We start from the raw sequence: 18,108 nt of genomic DNA on the forward strand, positions 1-18,108 counted from the left end.
AAATTTGTCAATTTTTTTTGAGTTTGTTAGAGTATGGAATTGATCTGTCCTCTAAGTGCCTAAAATTTATCATTATTTAGTGATTTTATGTATAGAAATGATTTTTGCCTTGAGCCTATTTTGATTAATAGCTACAATATAGCCATGCCAGCTTAGTTAGTAATTTCTTGAAATATCTTTGTCTTATAGTGAATGCTAATATTTTTATACTATATTTTAGATTTGATTTTTGTGACCAATATATGGATAGATATTTAACAATCCTATCAAGCTATATTTATTTTATTTTGAAGACATCTATATTTATATCTATCTATGTAGCTAGATAGCTAACTAGCTGTATTTTTTTTTTTTTTTTGAGAGAGAGAGAGAGCACTTGCAAGCATGGGGAGAGGGTGGCAGGGGCAGAAGGAGAGAGAGAACCTTAGCAGGATCCACACCCATTGTGGAGTCTGACACACAGCTTGATCTCACGACTCCGAGATCATGAGCTCAGCCAAAATCAAGGGTCAGATGCTTAACATGGGTGACTGAGCTGCCCAGGCATCCCTATTTTGAAGCTGTATTAAATCAACTTTTATTGTGGTAATATTCGTGAGAACTACTTCCCATTTTTTCAAATGTGGTAAAAAAATATAGAAATTTAAATTTCTTATCTCAACCATTTTTAAGTGTAAGTAGTAGTGTTAAATATCTTTACACTGTTGTGCAATAGAGCACTAGAACTGTTTTCTTTTGCAGCAGTGAAATTCTATACCAACTAAATACTAATATCATTTTCTCTTTCCTCAGCCCTTGGTAATAGCTTTCTACTTTCTGTTTCTATGATTTTCACCGTCTTAGATACTCCATATGAGTACAATCTGGCAAAATTTGTTCTGTGACTGACTTATTTCGCTTAGCATAATGTCTTTAAGTTACATCCATGTTGTAGCATGTGACAGGATTTCCTTCTTTTTAAAGGGTGAATAATATTCAAGTATTGTATGTATGATATTTTCATTATCCGTTTATCTATTGTTGGACATTTGGGTTGCTTCTACCTTTTAATTTTGTGAGTAATCTTCATACTATTATCCACAATGGTTTCATCATCTTAAATTTACACCAGTTCTAGTTTCTTCACATCCTCACAAACACTTACTACTTTTTGCTTTTCTGAAGAGTAACCATCCTAATGGTGTAAGGTGATATCTCACTGTGGTTTTGATTGGCATTTGTCTTATGAATAGTGATGCTGAACATCTTTTCATGTGCTTTTTGGCCATTTGTATATCTTATTTGGAGAATTCTTTATTTGAGTTCTTTGCCCAATTTTTAGTGAGGTTCTTTGTTTGTTTTAAAGATTTTATTTATTTATTAAAGAGAATGAGAGAGAGAGAGTGCGCACAAGCCGGGGGATAGGAGAAGGAGCAGAGGGAGAAGCAGGCTCCCTGCCAGTCAGGGTGGTCAATGCAGGGCTCAATCCCAGAACCCCAGGACACTTAACTGACTGGTCACCCTGGGGTTTCAAGGTTGTTTTTTGTTGCTAAGTTGTAGAAGTTCTTTATATATTCTAGATATTAACCTCTTATCAGATATATGATTTGCAATTTTTTTTTCCCATTTGATTGTTTGCCTTTTCACTCTGTTGATTGTCTCCATTGATTCCCTGGCATTTTTAAGTTTGAAGTATTCCCATTTGTCTGTGTTGTTTTCACTGAGGGTGCTTATGGTGTATATCTAAGAAATCATTGCCAAATCCAATGTCCTAAGGCTTTTCCACTATGTTTTCTTCTAGTTTAATAGTTTTAGGTTTTACATTTAGGTTTTTGAGTTAATTTTTGTATATGATATCAGACTATGTTATTTAAAAATAACTTTTTACTGTAAAATCAAACATAAAGATAATAAATGTACTAAACGAGTGCATAGCTAATGAAATATGATACTCTGAAGAGTCATGTTATCCACCACACTGGTTAAGAAATACAACTTTGCCAAGTCACCCATGTACTCATCCTGTGCCAAAATTAAATCACAGCTTTCCTCTCTTTCCACATAGAACCATCATCCTGAATTTTGTAGTAATAACTTCACTGCATTTTTGTATAATATTATCACCCAAATGTGAATCCCTGAAACTCTAGTTTATTCCGTCACTATTTAAACATGGTATGTCTTTAAAATTTCCTTTAATCTCTAATACACTTTCTTCATAATTCATGCTGAAGATCTGGGCCTGCAGGGTTTCCTAAAATCGAGATTTTGCTGATTGCACATTTCTTCGCAGTTTACCATACTCCTCTGTCCTCTGTGCTTCCTGTGAATTACCATTTGGAATCCAGAAGTTTGATCAGACATAGGTTCAATCTGTTTGGCAACAATATACATGATGGGACTTTATTTGATCATGAAGCACACATTTGTCACTTTATGTTGGGTTAAAAGCCATTGAGGCTGTAAATACAGATTCATTAATGCAATAGGGATTGCAAAATAACATTTTAATTTGATAATTTTGCTTTTATATATTACCTGGAAAATTTTATACAAGATGGTTACCCTCACATATCATTTAATTAAATAATGGCATACTTCATATAAGAAAGACAAAATAAAATGTTTATTATTTTCTTTTATTTAATTCCACTTTTCAAGTTAAGGAACTAATTCCTGATTATCTTCAGAATATAACCGATTGGTTAAGAAATAATATATCAGTACAGACTTGAGAATTCAAGCCTATTTTATTATTTCTTTTGTTATTTATTTATTTATTTTAGAGAGAACACACACATGAGCAACTGTGGGGGAGCGGCAAGGGAGGAGTGACGGAATGTCAAGCAGGCTCCATGCCAGCACAGAGCCCAGTGACGGGCTTGATCTCACCACCCTGAGATCATGACCTGAGCAGAAATCAAGAGTTGGATACTTAATCAACTGAGCCACACAAGAGCCCTGATTAATTTCTTATTAAAGTAGTTCTATAGTCCCATTCTGGGCCAGTGGAAGCTCCTTTCAGACCTCCTGATATGACTCTGAAAGTCATTGAGATCTTCCCTGCAGTCTGGTTTGTCAATATTTTCCAGACTCACCTTACATAGTCCCTGAAAAAAATCTGGCACCAGTCATTTATGCAAATCCCTGGTTTTCCTTTAATATCTGATTTATTATAATGGTGGTGATATTTCAGTACCACAGTCTGAGCACTAGGTTTCTTCACTGGACAAAACTAGGAATTTTATTCAAATACCCAATTTTAAAGAAGAAGTAATGCTTGATATTCTTGATAATATTTTCATTCTGATATTCCCAGCCCAAATTCAAGACCACAGGATTTTTACATAATCTCTTTTATATCTCATCTATTTTCCACGCTGACAATCCAAGAATCTGGGCATTTAGGGAAACATGTATATGAGAGAATAAGAACATCTTATAATTTCTTTGTTTTTACTCACCTTACAAATTGAGCAGTCTTAGATAACAACATGAACACCATCATCACTAATTTTGATTACTAAAAAGTTACTTTTGTATTTTTGCTCTTTCTTTTCTTCATTTTATCTGGTTATACTTTATCTACACTGTTAAATAGTAATGCCCACTGAACTTTAATTCTATAATAACAATATATTTCATAACATTAACCAGTATTTATGTTGTCTCTCTATTAATTTTGGTTTTATGAAACTCATTCTCTACAAGATTCCTTAGAAAGCACTCTTGGCACAATACATTGAGTTATTATATATTGAGATATAATGTAATATATCTGGATATTACATTATTTACTCAAATTACTTTCATTAAGTATGTTATATATGTATTATATTTTCTTTTGACATAAATAATGACTATTAAATACTGAAAATAATCTAATTATTTTCCTCATAAGCCAAATGACTTTTTGCCTAAACATATAATTTCTTTTCCTCTGTTCTTTACAGTATAGTAATTTATAAAAATATGTCTTCTGTTGATTATTCTGATTCAATATTTTTAGGTACACAGAGCAATCTTTAAATACGTGTGTTCAATTTTTTAAGAAAAGTTTCTTCGATTATAATTTTTAACATATTTTTGTTACCTTGTTTTGTTTTTTTTAAATGACCACAATTGTCCACATTTGTCTTTTTTTCCTATATTTAATATTTGTCAGTTTCTCTTGAATACCATTTATCTCTTCTTTTCTTTTTTTCTTTTTTTTTCAGTTTATTTATTTTCAGAAAAACAGTATTCATTATTTTTTCACCACACCCACTGCTCCATGCAAGCCATGCCCTCTATAATACCTACCACCTGGTACCCCAACCTCCCACCCCCCACCACTTCAAACCCCTCAGATTGTTTTTCAGAGTCCATAGTCTCTCACGGTTCCCCTCCCCTTCCAATTTACCCAAATTCCCTTCTCCTCTCTAATGCCCCTTGTCCTCCATGCTATTTGTTATGCTCCACAAATAAGTGAAACCATATGATAATTGACTTCTCTCTGATTTTTGATGTTTAAAATTTTATTCCTTTCCATATTGCATTTTTTTAATGTCAGTGGCTTTTGTTTATTTTTTCCATTTCTTTTATTTTAATTTTCTTGTCTGTGTTGTATAGTTACTTTGTATGAGCCTTGAACCTGGATAATTTTCTTCTTTACCATTTTTTATGACCATTAAAAAAATTTTTTTTTACTTATAGAGACAGTTCAGATATTTTTTCCTAATACCACAGAGTTCCTGCTTCAGTTTTTATAAAGTGTTAAAAAATAGATGGCTTGTTTTCAGAAATTTTCTGAAAACTTCTACTGTAACTTCTGCTGGCCCCAGATAGGAAATTGGGAACTACTTTATTATTTTTCAAGATTGTTCTGGCTATTTGGAGCCCCTCATAATTTCAGAGAAATTGAAAGATTGGTTTTTCCATTTTTGTGGAAAAGGCTGTTGGAATTTTGATGGGAATTGCATTAAATCTATAGATTACTTTGGGTAGTACTGAGATCTTCACAATATTAAGTTTTCCTATCCATAAGCATGTGACATCTTTCAATTTTTTAATGTCTTCTTTAATTTCTTTCAGCAATATTTTGTAGTTTTCAGCATGCAAGTATTTTAGCTCCTTGGTTAGATTTATTTCTAAGTATATAAGTTTTTTAGTTGCTATGGTAAATAGAATTACTTTCTTAACTTTCTTTTCAGATTATAATTGGTAGTGAACAGAAACACAACTTTATTTTATATTTTGGTCTTGTAGTCTGCAGTTTTGCTGAATTACTTTATTAGCTCTGGTACCTATCTTGTGGGTTTATTGGGCTTTCTATACATCAGATCATGCCAATTGCAAATGAAGATAGTTTTGTCTCTTCCTTTCCAATCTGGATGACTTTTATTGTCATGTCTTTCTGATAGTGCCACCTAGAACTTCAGGTACAGTGTTGGGCACTAACAGTGAAAAATAGGATCCTTGTCTTGCTGCTGATTTATTTGTGCTTTATTGTAATACCTAACTGGCATAATGTGTTAATGTTAATGTTGTTTGGGTTTGACTTAGTCTGCTATTTAAAAAAAAAAACAAACAAACTATAGACTGAGTAGCTTAAACAACAAACACTGGATTCGGGAAAGTCTAAGATCAAGGTTCAGCAGATTTGTTGTCTGGTGAGGGCCTTCTCTCGGTTCACAGACAGCCATCTCCTTGCTGTGTCCTCACATGGCAGAAGGGGCAAAGGAGCCGTCTGAGGTTTCTTTTTCAAGGGCACCATCCCACTCATGAGGTCTCCACTCTCATGCCCTAATCACTTCCCCAGAGCTCACTTCCTAACACAGTCACTTAGATCATTAAACTCTCAACAGATGAATTTGGAAAGAAAACAAACCTTCAGTCCATTATAAGAGTTAAAGAAATATTTGGGGACGCCTGGGTGGCTCAGTTGGTTAAGCAGCTGCCTTCAGCTCAGGTCATGATCCCAGCGTCCTGGGATCGAGTCTCACATGGGGCTCCTTGCTCGGCAGGGAGCCTGCTTCTCCCTCTGCCTCTGCCTGCCATTCTGTCTGCCTGTGCTCGCTCTCTCCCCACCCCTCTGATAAATAAATAAAAATCTTAAAAAAAAAAAGAAATATTTGTACACATACCATTAAGGGATCAAGATTTATGCTCACTATGTTTGTCTTACTGGAACAATGGCACAAATCAATACTTCTGTAGGAGGGTGTAAAGAAAGAGAAATTGATCCACGTACTATATCAGGAATCACAAAAAGCAATGCAGAAGTGGTTGGGCTGGAAATTAAAAACAGGAAGAGTATTTGATAAGCAGGTAGGATCAGAGAACTTGAGGAGCTCATTCTAGGAAAAGAGACATGAAGAAAGCTCCAGAGGGCTTATATGGCTTTTTGCTATAGGGTAACCTCCAGCAGTTGAAGTTGGTCTGGATTGTAGGGTCAAAGGAGAGACTCTGAAGATGACTGGAAAGATACATTGCACTACTGAGAAATTTGGATTTTATCTTGAAGGGAATGGGAAAATATAAAAATGTTTGAGGTTGTCTGATCTGGATAGAATTGATGTGTGGGAAGGGGCATGCGAGAGTCTATAGATATTAGTCAATCGGTAATGATATCATATGATCTCAGGTGGAAACCTGTGGGGAAAATAAGTAAACATTGCTCTGAAATGAGTCTATGGTGTTTTAAAACCTCACAAGCAAAAGGCCAAACAAAATATGTCAAAACCAAAGCTGTGGTGTACACAAAAGGCCAAACAAACCATGCCCCAAACTGGCAAACCAAACTGTGGTGTGCACAAACGCTTCACCTTTCTCCCATTTAGTAATATGTGATAAAGGTTCAAGGTAGACATAAAGCAATGCTGTTGACAGCTCTGTAAAATAAGAAAAGACCCACAGTCATTGAGTCTGAGAAAAGACTGTATCAGTTTTATTCCTTTTTCATCTCATGTATCTGATCTGTCTTCCTTCTGTGCTTAACAATGGTGACCCAGAGGACATGAAAAATTATCAAAGTTGGAGATCTTCCCAAACTTCAGATGTTTTGACTCCAGTCAGAGATCTAATGTCCCCCTCTAACCTCACTACGTAGACCTGCATTGTCTTGAAGGATTCCTTACTCTTAGGTTTCCTTTCTCCTTTGATCCCAGCAATAATGCTGAAAATAATACTATTAGTAATAATGACAAAAGTGGCAGGTAATATTTTGTGATTTCTTAACACATGTTAGACAAACTGCTATGATCTGATTAGAGAAATTCAGTCATTACATCAGATACCTCTCTTATGTTTCCAAATATGTCAGCCACATGGTATCTGGCATTCAAAATATTCCAAATACTTTCTCTAAACTTCTTGGCATATGTTAACTTGACGTTTCCTAAACACTTCTGATTAGGGCATTCATCTTCACACAACTGCAGTCCGATAACATTTCTCTTTCTTTCCGGTCTCTTTCTTTCTCTCTCTCTCTCTCTCTCTTTCTCTCTCTCTCTCTCTCTCTGTGTGTGTGTGTGTGTGTGTGTGTTTGTGAGAGAGAGAGAGAGAGGGATGCAACGTGAAGACAGAAACTATCTTAATTCTGTTTTTCTCTCAGTATTTGTCATCAACGACCACTCCTGATTTTAGTTCTCAAACTTCATGGTGGATTTGAGATTTGAGATTTCCCACTTACTAATATCCTTAACCATCATTTAATCAATTAACTTGGCTATCCATTAATTATTCAAAATATGTATTTAGCACCTTTAACTGCAGAGCACTGAGCACTTAGAGGTTGCAAAAACAAACAAACAAAATGTGTGATGTCTTATAGTCCACTAGGAAAGGCAGGCATGCAAATTAAATTTGATAAAAGAGTTATATGATTAGGGTAAGTCTGTTAGTATCAGTTTGTCCGGGACAGTTCCAGTTTATGTGCACTGTTATTAGTGCCTCTTTAACTTGCAACAGTTTAATAACAAATGATATTACTAAAATACACCCTGAAAGATTCAGGGAAGACTGCGATGTAAGTGAATAAAAATAAACATTTTAGTAATACAATTTAGGATAGACTTTGGAGTTAATCCTTAGGCTTTCAAGAGGCCCAATATAGACTTATACTAGACATCTGATTGAATTGAATTCTGTCACTAAAAATTGCTTTCTTTAAGTACCAATCTCTGGCAATGAGCTTGAGAATTACAGGCTTATTGATTTGTGACTGTTCTTTTATTTCCTAGGTCCTGACATGCCAGGCAGAAAATCTCCAGTTCCCTGCATCTCTAAAGAACATCAAAATGATCAGCTTTATGGACAGGGTCTCTCTCAGATTGCAGCAAGCAGAAGTCTAATATCTGCACTTGTTATTGCCACACTAGGCTACTTGGTATAGACTGGTTTTAAAGATTTACCATTTAACCATAAGAACAAAGTCACTGTGTAATCATTTTTTAAAAAAAGTGTTTCCTGAGGTACTTACACTGAGCCTCGTGGTCCTTCAGTCTGTTAGCGTTCCAGCTTGATGAATAATGGCGTATGGACAAGTTGCTGCACGCCTTATCTTTTGGCCCAAATTTCGATTCACCACAACAAGTGAGATTTATTAATACAGTAATCCATGCTAGTTGCATAAGCCTGCATTTTGACTAAGTATCAGCTAATTTTTTGTAAAGCCTCTTTGTACAAAATTTTACTTTGTGTTGCCTTAAGAGCTCTCATGTAGGCTTCAATTTCATGCCAAATTGCTTTAGGATGAGGACAGTATGGCAGGGTGAAGAAACACTGTGGGAATTATTAATTTGTTTATTATCAGATAGGCATGAACTGTTGTGCTACAATATCTTTCTCTGAATCTGCGTATTTAAAAAATGAGTCACCTGATGAGTCGATTGCATGAGTCAACTGATGCAATAACTTTTGAATTAAAAATTAGCTTCACACTGGTAAGATGATCATACATTACCTGAAAGGGTTCCCAGTCTGCAGTTGTTCTGCTACTTACTAGTCAGTATTTGTGGAAATGTTTTAATCTCAACGCCGTGAAGAGGCCAGAGAAAGGGGTATCATGGCATTCAAAGCTTTCTGTTTGGGGCTGCTTTGTGCTCTCTTTGCCTTTTATATATATACCCCATACCCAGCAACACTGAAGAATACTGGAAAGTTACAGCCATAGATATATTTGCTAAAACTGGCACATTTATGGTAAGATTCACATTTTTTTCTTCTGGATATTGGAATACCTAAAAATCAGTGCTTATGAACTTTTTAGTAGTTACTGCTTTTGAAATAACCATTGCTTCTTTGATGGAATAGATCAATTACATAAAAGTAAGTAAATAAAACTTGCTGCAGCTTCATCTATGCAAATAGAGTGGAGTAGAATTCTTGCTTCCCAGGAGTTTATATCTAAATGTAAAGATTGTATCTATTGTGATACACATTAAGTGGTACTGCTAAAGGGAAAAGCTTTGTTTACTTGGTAGCTTAACCTTTGAGTTCTATTTCACATGTTTGAGTTGTTCTTGTTGTTTTTTTCATGTTTGAGTTTTCAATTAGGTTTTACTTGTATATATTATACAGATAAACATTATTGGTGTTTGTACCCACTTGATGTTAATTTAGGGCTACCATTATCTCAGTGTTTTCCATTGCTTATTTTTAATTCTAAATAGCTAGGTTTCAGATTGTCTGACTTGAAATATGTAGGGTTGATTATGAATTGAGCAAAAATAGCTCCTTGGTAAAGGGGAGATATGGTTAGACACTAGCATTTTTTAGCTTTTAGAATACATAAGCTTTCCATAATATGTACCTCCATGCATCCTCACTTTCTTTTGATTATTTGTATCACTTTATAGAGGGGGGAAAAGAAGTTCAGAGGAGCTCATGCAGCAAGAAAGAGACAACTTCAGAATTTGAGCCCACATATACCTCATTTCAAAGCTCATACTCTTTCTGCCAAGCCAAGAGGCTCCCAGAGACGTTCTTTGATAACAGAAGCGATAAGAAGGTGAAGGAGACAATGGCAGCAATGAATGATTAGAGAAGAGAAAGTAATGTGTGGTATCAGAGGGAAAGGCTGTCCCCTGGTAATTCGTCCAGCGGACATTATCTCTGTGAAAACATGCCCAACTCCTACTTGTGTCTGCTAAGTCCTGATATTTATCTCTTTGTTTACTTCTAGAGCCATAGCTTCACTATAACTATCTCTTCTGCAATGCTCTTACCCCTTGAGTTAAATGACATGAACGCAGGTGTGGGTAAGCAAGTACCAGCTCCATAAAGGCTATTCTTTTCCAGCTACAAATTATTTTTGCCATTGCCCATCTATAGTAAAAATTAAAGCCTTTATAGATTTGATGTTGTATTAGGATTGTTCTTTATTTTTCAAAAGATAATAAGAAAAGCATCCATGTATTTACCTTAAAGATTAATGCTGGTAAAATTAACAGTCATTGGATGTTCTAAGGAAAACAGTTTAATTCTTCCCAGTGCTGAATTTTGTAAATCAAAGTTGAGATACCAGGAAGAAAAATTAATTCTTTAACATATGAAAGGGAAGTGAAAATTAAAGTTCTTGAGGAAAAAAACTTGATAAATAAAATGCATTGTTATGTCTATCACGTGTTAGATTGGAAAGTTTGGTAGAGTTTAGTAGAAGAGCATGTCCCACCTTGGAAAATTTCCTTAACCCTTCATTGTACCTTTTTTTATACTTGGAAAGTGGGGTTACTAATTATAAACACTTTTCAGGATTGCTTTGTGGATTACAGATCACATGTGGTAGAAGAGCACAAAATAATGTCTAAAGCGGCACTTTTGTTATTGTTCAAAATATACTTAAGAATTTGCTCAGAAACAGAAAATACCTGAGAAATGAGAAACAAGGCAATCTGCCAAAAATCTTTTCAAATTCAATTCAGTAAGTGAAAAATTAGTGTAATTTACCCATTTACCAAAAACTTGCTTTAAGGGAGACCTTACCTGATTATATTCAATTAGCATGAAATTACTTAATAATTTTTATTAGTGAAGAATACTTAAATAAGACAAGCTTTATGGAATACATACATGCATTAGACACTCTTCTATGTACATTAAAAGTCCTAACTCACTTAAATTCTACAACAACCCACCGAGGGATTTTATTATTATTATTATTATTATGAAGATTTAAAAATTGAAGTAGAGAGTAATTTGTTTCCAGTCATATAGTCAGTAAGTGATAATCTAAGAGGCTGGTCTAGAGAAATGGGTGCAGATTTGACTTTGACATTTCCTGGTTGCAATTTAAGAGCTTCTGCATGCTTCCTCGTTGTTAAAGTATAGGCATTAGATGCTCTATAAGACCCTGTAGTACCTCAAACTCTTGGAAATAATTGTAGGAATAAAAGCTGTTTAATGTATTATTTATTGACCATGTAATTTTTAAGGTTCTTCTTTTGAGTAAACTGTCCTTTGCAATGTCACAAAGATCCTAGAAAAGTTGTCAGAAATACCAGAGAATTTTCTTCGGTGATATCAAACAGGGATTTGGGGCATGGGGACGGTGGGGAGCAGTGAAGGACTTAAATCTATTTGGAGTTGAAAACCAGGGCAATTAAATAATTAATGGTGGGTCACAAGACAACATTTAAAAATTTGAATTAAATAAAGTGAACCATAAAAAAGAAAAATACGACAGCATGCCTACAAAACAAAAAGAAAAGGTGGTATAAGAAGACATGGACATTTTTCAGATAAGAACTTATAATTAAGAAATAATTAGGACAGACATAAAAAAAATCTGGTAAATTGACAGCTATTGAATGACACAGTTACTAATCTGAAATACAGAATACTTGAGATTTTCAACAAGGTTACAAACTAAGATCTATGCAATATTATTTGGAAATAATTGTTACAAAACATTCTTTGTTTATTTTGCTTATGTTTTTAAGATTTTCTCTTTCTATGCATTTGATTATAAAAATGAAAATGTTCAATTTTGTTTTGCTTTTACAGGCTATGTGTCTTGAGACTATAGGTATCATAAAATATGAAAAGTTTATTTCCATGATACTGAGGCTGGACTATACCCAACCAGTTTCTGATGAGTATGTCACAGTGATGGATACAGAATTTGTTGACATTCCAGTATGTTTGTACTTGCCAAAGAGCAAGTCAGAAACCCCAAGACGAGCTGTAATCTATATTCATGGTGGTGTTTTTTGTCTTGGAAGTTTCAGTAAGTTCCTCATATAAGAGAAAATTATAACTGACTATATAGTTTTGATATAAGAACTATTTAATATAAATATGCATACTTATATGTGTAATAGGTATAAGTGTAGCTATAAATATTAGATATCTAGTAGAGAGATTACCACAGACACGTGTTGGCAAAAAATATCATAGAGATCATTATTTTTGTTTTTGTTTGGTTTGATTTTGCTAAACATTTTCTTTTCAGCTTTTACAGTGAATGAATTCATATCAAATGAAAGTAGGATATGAATGAATCAATTAGTATAACTTGTTTTCTTTGGGATCAAAATATACTCAGAAACAGAAGTATTGAGGCAATGCAGAAGTTTTAAATGGTAAATCAGAGTCATAGGTTGTTGGTGGCTACAAGCTCAAGTTTGTAGTCACTATAACAATAACGCTAACAGTGATAAAGCTTAGAATGATACCTAGTCTTAATTTGTAAAAAAAAAAAAAAAAAACACACACACATACACACAAAATAGACCTATGTTATAATAAACTCTTTGTTTTGGGGGCACCTGGGTGGCTCAGTTGGTTAAGCATCTGCTTTCGACTCAGGTCATGATCAAAGGGTCTTGGGATGGAGCCTTTGGCTGCCTGCTCAGTGGGGAGCTTGCTTCTCCCTCTCACTCTGCCTACCTCTAGCTCCCCCTATTTGTGCTCTCTCTTTCACTCTCTGCCCAACAAGTAAATCTTCAAACAAACAAACCTCTTTCTATGAGGTCTAGTTTCCCTATCCATCTCTGGCAATGATTCTAAGAGGCATATATAGCAGATTCAAAACAAAAACATGAATACATTTCTCTATATGAGAACTTTGGAAAACCTGATGATACAGTAGTACTCATATAAAAAAAGGTGGCACTGTTCTATTTAGTTAAACAAATGAATATAATCGAGGAAAGATAAACAGGTAATAAATAATTTTTTTATACCTTTTGTCTTTCTCTAAGCCTCATTTGGTTCTAAATAGTTTGAGAACCTTAAAAAGATATGTGTATGGGGTGCCTGGGTGGCTCAATGGGTTAAAGTCTCTGCCTTCGGCCCAGGTCATGATCCCAGGGTCCTGGGATCGAGCCCCACATAGGGCTCTCTGCTCAGCAGGGATCCTGCTTCCTCTTTTCTCTCTGCCTGCCTCTCTGCCTACTTGTGATCTCTATCTGTCAAATAAATAAATAAAATCTTAAAAAAAAAGATACGTGCAATATAGCAAGCTATACTTAACCAAAAATAAGTTATGAGGACTAGTCATAGAGAAAATTAATGAGGCATAAAAACTCAGATTAATATACAAAATGCTAAAATGGTACTACAATTTTGCCTTTGTAGTTACCTCCTCCCTAGCTTTCTGACGTCCAGGAACACCATGGTTATTCTCATCTTTAAAAAATTGTTTTCTGCTTGACCATGATTCCTCTGTGTAATCAGTCCCTTCCATTTTCCCTTCCTTCTCAGACACATTTCTTTGTCCTTACAGGCTCTAGTCCTTCCCTACTCCTTTCTTTTTCCAACTTTAATTATCTCTTTGATCTCTACAATCTACTACATTTGATAAAGACAAGGCTTTTCTCCTCTGACAGGTACTGCTCCTCCCTGTTTCTATGACGAAGTATCTCCTAGATTTCCAGTCATTTTTTGTTTTCTCATCTCTCTTTCTCATCTCTCATTTAAAAACAAAATAAGGCCACCTGCATGGCTCAGTCAGTTATGCTTCTGACTCTTGGTTTTGGCTCTGGTCATGATCTTAGGGTCATGAGATCAAGCCCTGGATTGGAGTCTGCTTGTTCCTCTCCCTCCCCTCTCTTATGCTCTTTCTCTCATAAATTAATTAACTAATTAATTAATTAATTAAATCTTTAAAAACAAACCAAAGAAAATAAAAGATTTTCCACATTTATTCTTCATAAATATTCTTGTCCTCAAGCCCCCCGCCCCCAATTCTCTCCCTACCTTTGGGTGTTGAATTCACACACTCTGTTTTCCAGTCTCTTCTCTTTTCCAAATATCTACATGTTGCTGACATCCAGTCCTGACTCTGCTTCTCTGACACTATTCCTGAGTCCTGGATCCATTTAGACATTTATAACTGGACAAACCACACACATCTTGAGCTCAATAGGACCAAATACAATTTTTTGTCTTGTGTCCAAATGGCCTTAGAAAACAAGCAAAAAACCCCCCATCCGTCTAAACCAACATCTGAAAGTCCTCAGTAAATAGCAATTATGGCCAATTATTTACGGTTCTTTAGTGCTCACATCAAATTACTATACCCCATTCATTATACTTCTGGAAGTTTTGACTTCATTAATACAATTTACTACTTCATGATATTTTAAAGATATTCCTTTCTGATGTCTCTGCGTGTGTCCTGTTCAACTTGATTTCATCTTCCACTCTTAGTGTACTGGATCTTTCTAACATGCAAATCTGGTTATATGATTTCTTTGTTTAAACTCTTCAGTGACTTTCATCATATAATAAAGTAAATCTAAATCCATTAGCAAAGTGTTCAGATTTCCAGATTCTTACATTTTTAATTTTTCTTGCCAGTGCTTCCCTTCATAATTTTGCTTCAACCATACATAGCTGTATTTAGTTTCCTAACCCTCTATGAATACTTATTTCTGTCTCTGGCTATGGTGCTGTAGAATGTCCTTCTCATCTTACTTCAAGAAAACTCCTGCTAACCCTTTTATGTTCAGGAAAAGCATCATTTCATGGGTGAGGGTGTGGGTTGGGGTGTGTGTGTGTGTGTGTGTGTGTATGTGTGTGTGTGTAGTCTTCTCTGGCTTTAAAAAATTTTAGTAATATTGCTATATGGTCCATTGCGGTTTACATTTACCTGAAGGCAGCAATCCCTGTTTTGTTTTGTAATTGTGTAGCATGTTTGGTTCAGTATCTCTTCAGGAAGTAAAGTCACCTCTTAGCATCTACCAAAGCATTTTCCATTCAATGAATGTTCAACAAATAAATGTCTTCTGAGGAAAAAAAAAGTGAATGACTGAAAAGAAATTCTGTGGTGTTCTCTAGAGTGATTATTAGTTAAAATGTTTTTCCAGTATTGTTATGTCTTTTAACTTCCTTAGTCTTTTCAATAAAATAGATTTCATCTATAATTTAATTTATATCAGGCATTAGGGTGTTTGGAATACTTTGCTTCCTTTATGAAATATTATAATAAATATAAATATAATATATAAATATATATTATAATATATATAAGATAAATTAAATAGCAGTTTGGCCTCATTTGTCTCTAAAGAGATTTATTTATGCCATTAAAGTTTTCATAAGGTCTATGAAATACCCAAGTATCCACATACATATCACCTGGGACTTCAGTCAGCCCAAGTGAAATGCTCACAGATGAGAAAATATCACTTTGAAAAATACTTAGAAGTGGTCCTGATTATCAGATTGATTTCCCCTTCATTGGCAAGTACAATGATTACAGTCAGTAATTCCTAAAAATGTGCAAATTATTATTCAGGACACACATTCCAATTTCTTGCTCAGCTAAATTTCACTTGTGTCATCTTCTTGTGTCTTGGCTTTATATTTGCACATTATTTGTTCATAGATCTGTCAGGACTTATATAAATAAACTATAAAAGACTTAGATCTCTTTTTTTTTTTTTTTTTTTTTTTTTTACAAATCAGGACAGAGACACTAGCTATTCTTTGGTATTTACTAATTTCAATTTCCTCACTTTGTTTCCTAGGCTTCCTATTTTTTCTTTTTTCTTTTTTTTTCTCCTTCAAATTTGTTGAAGTTGGTTTGAGAACTAAGAAATAGAAGAAGAAGATATTTCTCTGGTAGAATTTTTTACACAGAACTGTAGTTGTTGTTTTCTGACATCTAACCTAATGTCTTCTTTTTTCTATCTGGGTTGTAATGTAAATTCAATAATTGGACAGAGAAAAACACGAGTCAACAGATTATATCAGCAAAGATTGTGAGTTAGGACATCTGGAGATAAAGAATGGAAAACAAGAAATTTAAACTGACTTATGTTGTAAGAAAAGTGAAAAGTATTGGGAAATAAAAATGAAGACAGGTTTGAAACATGTCATTAAAGAGTATTTAGCGTGAGGGTCACAGGGTTCTTATGTCTTGCACATTTTGGTGTTCATCCACCCCCTTACCTTGCACTGAGAATTATCAACCCAATCTTTAATGAAAATACTATTTTTCTACATAAAAGACTGCCTGACTTACTTTTCTGTTTTCAGGGTAGTCACACACACAGTATTTCATTAGTTATTAATTTGACGTTTTGTTAATGTGCAGGAGACATCTTGGAAAAGTTTGGAATTTGATCATGGCTCTAGAATTCTCTGAATTTCTAGGATCCTGTGGTAAATAAATTAATAGCAGATGTCACAGGGTTGCCAAAGTTTTGGGGCCAGGTCACTGGTAAATTGGATTTGGAGGTATTTGGAATGAGATATGTATGTATACTGGGGAGAGGGGCAATGGCTTGTGTGCCATGTGTACCAAAATAGATATGTACATCTAAGTCCACATACTGACTTTCTAGAGGCTCTCTCAAAATTTAGTTGCTTTTCCTTAGACTCTTTCTTAAATACTAAGGTTATTGCATCATTTTATAATGTGGCATATTTAAAGAATTTGGAAGTTCAAAGAACCATATTATTGAGAGCTGTGGTTTTAGAGAGTCAGTACATCTATTATTGACTTTCTCTCCTGGACCCATTGAAGATTATACACAAAATTAAAGTAAATGATGGTCAAAGCATAACTATTATTTCTAAAGAAATCTTTGGAGAATGAGTATATAGGTATTGTTATGACACTCTTTGACACTCTTGAGCTAGATCAACTCATCTGCAGTGGCTGGCCCTGCTGACCAATCACACACTTCCTCCCTATAAAACTTGCTGCCTGAAAGAACAAGCAGAGCAAAATACAACAAGCCACAGAAGGTTCTTGGGAGTGAGGATCCTTGTGAACAGGCAGCACATGAAAAGAGAAAAATAAGAATAGTCTGAGCCTCCTTTCTCTTCCTCAAAACCACCAATTTGCGAGGCCATCTTTTCATCCCTGAAGACAATGAGTGACTGAGGAGGCACCCCTACAGAGTGTGTCATGCTGATTCTGGTCCCTCCTCACAGAAATAGAACAGGAAATATAGATTCCTTTATAACACTCACAAGTCACCTTTTTCTCATTACAGGGAGGACATTGACATTTATTTCTTCATTTCAGAACTTAGAGGTTTGGATGCCCTGAATAGATGGACTGCAAAGAAACTCGATGCTGTCGTCGTCGGAGTGGAGTAAGAAATGATTTTCTTTGGTTACTATGATTTTTCTTTCACTAAGTAAAGGTTTGATTTCCAAATCTAGTCATCTATTTCTCAGAAATAATTTCTTAAAAATCACTCTGTCACCATTGCATCAAAAACCATTCCTCAGAAGAATCCATTATCTCATATTCTTCTGTGGTTCTGTGAGTCTCTGAGTGCCATCTTTGAGTGAGCATTTTTGGAAACACTTGCTATAGACACATAAAAGTCAGTTCCCATTTTGTACCCTGGATAACACAATTAGGTAGGAAGAAATAAATTATTATGCATTTGGGATACTAGGTTGTGTTTGGGTAGAGGGTAATATGCTTCATTTTATGATAATTCTTGTTTAGAGTAATGTAGGTGATAAAGGTTGGATCAGCTAAGAATTTTAAGCTAATCTCAGGTAAAGTGATCTTACATTGTGGATTTTGCTCGAAAATATCAGAATGTCCCAGGACAGTTCAATATTTTCTTAGACTGGTACAATCTATATTTCTGAAGCTGACATTCCTAAGAGGAATTTTTTTTAACTCCTCTTCCCTAGTCCATAGTAGTAACAAAAGCATACTTAGAGAGTTCT

General features: G+C 34.7%; 1 protein-coding gene across 1 annotated transcript in view; it reads left to right on the forward strand.

Moving 5' to 3' along the window:
• Nucleotides 1–8,944: 8,944 nt before the first annotated feature.
• Nucleotides 8,945–18,108, forward strand: part of AADACL2 (arylacetamide deacetylase like 2) — a 35,445-nt gene continuing 26,281 nt past the window's right edge. The window contains 4 exon segments of the mRNA XM_044255086.1: nt 8,945–9,089; nt 9,092–9,162; nt 11,965–12,187; nt 17,444–17,513. Of these exon segments, the coding sequence (XP_044111021.1) occupies nt 9,026–9,089; nt 9,092–9,162; nt 11,965–12,187; nt 17,444–17,513 (428 nt within the window). The 5' untranslated portion in view covers nt 8,945–9,025.

Source organism: Neovison vison, chromosome 6 (assembly GCF_020171115.1).
Source record: "Neovison vison isolate M4711 chromosome 6, ASM_NN_V1, whole genome shotgun sequence".
In the NCBI taxonomy this organism is placed as follows: Eukaryota; Metazoa; Chordata; class Mammalia; order Carnivora; family Mustelidae; genus Neogale; species Neogale vison.